Source organism: Anastrepha obliqua, chromosome 3 (genome assembly GCF_027943255.1).
Source record: "Anastrepha obliqua isolate idAnaObli1 chromosome 3, idAnaObli1_1.0, whole genome shotgun sequence".
NCBI lineage: Eukaryota > Metazoa > Arthropoda > Insecta > Diptera > Tephritidae > Anastrepha > Anastrepha obliqua.
Genome location: NC_072894.1, coordinates 82,042,561 through 82,048,478, shown reverse-complemented (window position 1 = coordinate 82,048,478; position 5,918 = coordinate 82,042,561). Strand labels below are relative to the sequence as shown.

The window sequence follows — 5,918 nt, the reverse complement described above, 5'->3', positions numbered from 1 at the left end:
TTGTACGAATTTCGTCATGGCATTTTTTATGCATCTCTTTTGTAAGAAAAGCAATCCCTCTCCGTTTTTCTAATAAAACTCGACTAAGAAATTTCACAATCGAACAAATCACTTGTTTTCTTTTCTTGTTAGTTTTTAAGTTTTATTATAAGTATAAGTTTTCTTATACATGATAAATCTATTTGCTTCAAATTTAGATGAAATTTAACGAATCTGGCAGGACTCCAACTAATCAGCCGCAGTTATCAACATTCATAGTTCGTTTATGATCAACATTCGTATGAATTTACACGAAGTATTAAGTTGTTTATAAACGTGTGGCAAGTAGTGGTCAAAGTTAAAATTAATAATACTTTCAAGAGGTGAAATTTCGTTTGAGTAAAACACATTACGGAAGTACATAAGATGCCAATCGTTTTCTGACTTTGTAAAGTTGATGTAGTTTATTTATGGATTGCTATCTAGTGACCACGCACATGCACTTTGTTACGTCTTGTATAAAATTAAGTTGGGGGAATATTCAGTATAATGGAAAACCCTAACATTTCCACCAAGTTTCGTTAAAAAAATCATTGTACCTTTATCATGCGGCAATTCATTAAACTCATCCCAGTAAGAACTAACAGAATTGCTTTTACAATAACGTTTTATGGGGTTTAAATTAAGTTTCATTTTAATTAATTTGTGAAATAATGTAATAAGTGGATAATTATATATATGGCTACTAAATAGAGTTGATACATAACCTCGAAATTAATATTTCATTTAAACTATATTTCAGTTTATGACAAAATTCCTACAGACTACATAGAAAGAATCTTCACTATATTAGACTGCATTTTGTCTTAGAAAGGCAATGGATCTGAATATCAAAAATTATAATACATATATGAGGATTGATAAACTTCATCAAATATGAATCCACAAGTATTGAATTCCAAGATTTTCGGAGTCGAGTTTGGTATAATGCGACATGGGCAATTTTAGGCAAAGTATAATGACTTATTTAATGAAACTTGGTGTATATGTTGGGGAGTGATTTAGGAACAACCTTTATAACTCCCAATATTCCGAAAATAATAGTTTGGTAATTATTTGGCTCGGGTTTAGTATAATGCGTCATGGGGAATTTTAGGCAAGGTATAGCGGCTTATTTAATGACCACTAAGGTGATCCCAACATCACCTTGGTTCAGGAACAACCTTTATAACTCCCGATATTCCAGAAATAATAGTTTTGCGATTATTTACCTTCAAAGTGCCTTCGGGAACTTCACTATAGCTTGGCACAATATAATATATTATATATATTTTTTTACTTTAAAAAATATACAGTCACACGCATGTTTTTGTACTTGTAATCGAAATATTTCTATGTAAATTAATGCAAATGAATTTATCAATATCACCACTTTCCAAGTTTAAACGAGAATAACAATTCATTGGAATTGACAACAGTATTGTGTTGCCGGATGTCTGCAAATGAAGTTGTTGTATCAGCATAAACATTTTCCACACATGTACGGTAATGCAGCTGGAGAAACAGTTTTTGGCCGGATATAAATCCCGGTAACGTAAACCCGACTGCCCGACTGTGGGAACGACAAAAATGAAGTATTTCAGTTCAGTGTTGATGATGCGGACGCATATGGCGTTTCATTTTTTAGTTTCATGGTTTTAACATAGAAGGGAGCTCTACGCAAAAATACTATGGATTGCATAGCCGAAATTGGACTGGTGAGGATTATTTTTTACAAGCGCGGTCGAGGGCCGCCCACGCCCAAAAAACTACAACGATCGCTTTGTAAAGCTTATCGAAGCTATACAATACACGTGTTTTTGGTTTTTAATTACTTTACTACCTTTTGTATAATTTTTTCAAGTTTCGATGAGTTATATACGTGTATAACATAAGCCAGACAATCGCGCTGTTTTCATTACAAATTTCCTCTGGGACGCTATTTTTCATAAACATAAAAAACAAAAAATACTGCAGATTTACAGACATCCTTCCAGTGAGCGTCTCTGCATACGAACTTCGTTCTTATTTGAGGTATCTGGCAACACCAACTTTTCGCTAAATTACATAAATTTAACAGTAAATTACTTAAAATCTACAAGCTTCCAGAGGGTGCGGTTTTCAGTTTTAAGATGGGGATACACACCTTTGCCCCCCCTTTACATCCTCTTTTTCAAAGCGTGTTGCATTATACCAAATATTTCACGAATTTTGTTGGCTTTGCATTGTTATCATGAAAGTTTTGCTTATAATGTCTAAGTAGGTTGACCTTTAACAATAATTATACACAAATGTAGCCAACATCAGCCTTTTTATTTATAGTATTTTTTATAAATTACCATTCAGAATTAATAGGAATATTTAACATCATAAGATTAAAAAAACCTCATATTACACACGCATGTTTTACTTCAAGACAAACACCGAAAAGGAACAATAAAAATTCTTTATTAATTAATCATTTGATTTAAAGTTTTTTTAATCTTTGTACTTTACTTATAATACTTTATATTTAAATTGGATTTATTGATTTTTCCAATTTCAGAATTTATATATACATATGTATGTACGAGTATATATGAAATATTTTCATAAAAAATCAGGCGAAGCTTTATTGAATCCCATTTTTTGCTTTATATGTACATAGATAAAAAATGGTTTTCCAAATTTTATTGTCGTGAGCTAATAAAGCTTCTATAGTACTCGGCAAAATCTTTGAACGAAAAATTTAAAATGCAAAATTTTGATTTTCAATAAATATATGTATTATGAATATAAATATATAATTTGTTTTATAGGCGCAAAATTTTGCCATTAATAAAGTCGACAAAGTGGTATTTTCAATTAATATATATTTTTTAAGATAATATATATATGTACTTTAAAGGACAAGAAAAACCATGAATCACCATTGCTGGAATTTTAAGGCAATGATTCGAGCTTTTAAATGTACCAGTCATGTGAAAAAACAACATTTTAAAACAATCTCTTTTAAACAATAAGTTCAATGTCGCAAAAAATTGCCATTAATTTATATGTATAATAACTTTGTAATGCACATACCGGTGCACTACCAGTAATAAGTAACTTTCATTCTTTACAGGGCCAGTGGTTTACCCAGCAATAACAGCATTGAAAAAAGTAGAAATACTTGTATTTGCCAACATATCTAACAAGTGTTGTTGATTCGTATTTAATATTTCCCATTCCTACGAACGATCTCTTGCTTTTTTCTGATTTGTGTGCTATTTGTTGGTACTCGTTCCCGCGTCATCAATTCGTGTTTTTCAGTTGTGCCTTTAATTTCTCGGTGTTCGGACGCGGTGGCTAATTCAATAAAACAGTGTATCAATATGCTTGGTCGAGTGTTGGTCTATGGTGGTAAAGGCGCTTTAGGCGCTGCCTGCGTTTCACACTTTAAATCAAATAACTATGTGAGTGTCAATTATCAAACTTGTATTATTTTGGGGTATGAGAAATCAAAATATTTGTTGTAGTGGGTAGGAAGTATTGACCTCAGTACAAATGAAGAAGCGGACGCTAGTATCGTATTACCTCGAGATCTGGGCTGGGAGGAGCAGGAAGCTGAAGTGCTAACAAAAGTCAGTGAAGCATTAAGTGGAGAAAAATTGGATGCTGTAATTTGTGTAGCCGGTGGCTGGGCTGGCGGCAACGCTACTAAGGGTAAGTCGCCTGAATTAATACATATTTTACGGAAATATATATATGTGATATACAGTTTTTTTCTTATTACAAACATTTAAATATGCATACATATATAGGTATCCAATGTTGGTTGACACTACAACTAGTTTATATAGTGATATACAAACGTGCATTTTCTTCTTTCATTTAGATTTGGCTAAAAACGCAGACTTAATGTGGCGACAAAGTGTGTGGACATCTGCTATATCGGCAAGTGTTGCATCCAAGTACCTGAAGGAAGGAGGTTTATTAACACTGACAGGCGCTCAACCCGCTTTGGAAGGCACACCTGGCATGATTGGCTATGGTATGGCCAAGGCAGCTGTACATCAGCTAACCCGTTCACTAGCTGGCAAAAACTCTGGGCTTCCCGCTAATTCCATTGTTGTTACAATACTGCCTGTCACTTTGGATACACCAATGAATCGCAAATGGATGCCAAAAGCAGATTTCAGCTCATGGACTCCTCTAACTGAAGTTGCTGGGTAAAAGTATGTAAATAAGGCTAATATGTTATAATGATGTGTTCTTTATATTATTACAGCCTATTCTACAAATGGACTAAAGGCCAGGAACGTCCCAACTCTGGAGCTTTGCTGCAGTTGATAACCAAGGAGGGTGTTACTCAATTGGTGGAAGCTAACTAAAACTGAAAATTTTTCGCGGTTATCCGTCAACATCCGACTCAAGAACGTTAGGGTTATATATACATACATACGCATATTTATTACAAACAATGTTCTCAATTAGAAGATAATTACAAATACCAACATTCTGAATATTCCACATTACCCAGTACTCAATATCTCATAGGGATTACTCAAAACATGAAGATAATATTTATTAAAAAAGAAGATATTAGTAATCAATTATGCAATCGAGAAACACACCATATGTACGTACATAAGCTCCTCAAGCTATGATATGATGCCATACATATGAGAGATGGAGATATTAAAAGTTCAATAGCATTTGATAACCTTTCCTTGTGCTATCGCTGTATTGTTTAGCACTGTCAACTTGAATTTGTACATTGGGTTTAATCCACGCAACCCTATGAATATAGTGAGAAAAGAAAACGGAAGTTTTACGCTGCTGGCGCAGGCGCAGGTTAGAATAAATCACATCATTATTACTAGAAGAGCAAACATTAGTTCCTAGCTATTTTTTACTGGAAAAAGCGTGAACAGGGCTATTGTTCATAAGACCCCCAGAGGTATAGACAATAATGATAGTAATCGTACAGTATAAAAGATTGCGCCCTGAGGCTTGCTGTGACATCAGAAACGAAACAGTACGAATAGATGTGCCAAAATTACTACAAATAAAACAATGGTAAAGGAGAGAGTTGATATTAATTTAGCTATTAAAAAGGTAGATGGCAGCATATATACGTGCAATGTAGAAGATAGATAATGTGTCTTGTTGGGTACATATTTCCCGGAAGCTGTGACTCATACCGGAGCCTTGTACACTTACGGCATCAAAAGAAGTTTGGGCAACTCATAACCCTCCCTAAGGACAGACTGAGTGTGCTCACGGGTCACTGCAGATATGGTCCTCTGACTCGTGCCGCTTCTACGACCTTCCGCAATCCCCAACACTCCTTCTCGAATGTGAGGCTATAGCGAGAAGTTCAACACAGCTCTATCTTAGGTTTATTAAGGGAGCTGGGCTTGGATGAGAAACTGTGACGGGTAGAAGCAAATAAATAAATAATTGGTGCGTCCACTTCTGTTAAATGTTTGGTAGAGCTCCTCCTCCTATTTGTGGCGTGCGTCTTGCTGTTGCCGAGTAGAGAGCACCGTGGGGTGGAAATGCATACTTCATTTTCATTCATTCATTTGTATCCGTTTTTTACGGTGTTAAAGAATGGTGCTTAATTGCCGAACAATGATTTTAGTTTATCATTGCATTCTGGTCTTGTTAATCAACGTCGAAAATTGTGAAAAATAATCGCACGAAAATATTGACGGTTTAATTCCATTTCCTTCGATCACACTATTGCGTTTGAAATCCATTACTTATTTTCTTTTTTCGCATTTATTCTCGGAATAATGCTTCCGCGCGCTTGCAAACAATACTCTCGACTATCATTTAGCCAACTAACAGATAGCTGATGTCCGTGCATTAGCTGCGCGAGTGGTCGGAAGTTGGTTACATTTCGAGTGCCGGACCCTGTAAAGCAAGATGTG

General features: G+C 34.8%; 1 protein-coding gene across 3 annotated transcripts; it reads left to right on the top strand.

Moving 5' to 3' along the window:
- The first annotated feature begins 269 nt into the window (after positions 1 to 269).
- On the top strand, positions 270 to 4,595 carry LOC129241523 (dihydropteridine reductase). 3 transcript variants are annotated; one of them, XM_054877907.1, is made up of 5 exons: positions 270 to 362; positions 3,122 to 3,452; positions 3,516 to 3,702; positions 3,875 to 4,208; positions 4,268 to 4,595. In XM_054877907.1, the coding sequence occupies exons 2-5, from the start codon at positions 3,372 to 3,374 to the stop codon at positions 4,368 to 4,370; spliced, it is 705 nt and encodes a 234-aa protein (XP_054733882.1). In that variant the 5' UTR covers positions 270 to 362; positions 3,122 to 3,371; the 3' UTR covers positions 4,371 to 4,595. The 3 variants fall into 3 exon arrangements, with proteins under 3 accessions (XP_054733882.1, XP_054733883.1, XP_054733884.1); XM_054877908.1 differs by having other exon boundaries at positions 287 to 396; XM_054877909.1 differs by having other exon boundaries at positions 343 to 427.
- The last annotated feature ends 1,323 nt before the right edge of the window (positions 4,596 to 5,918 follow it).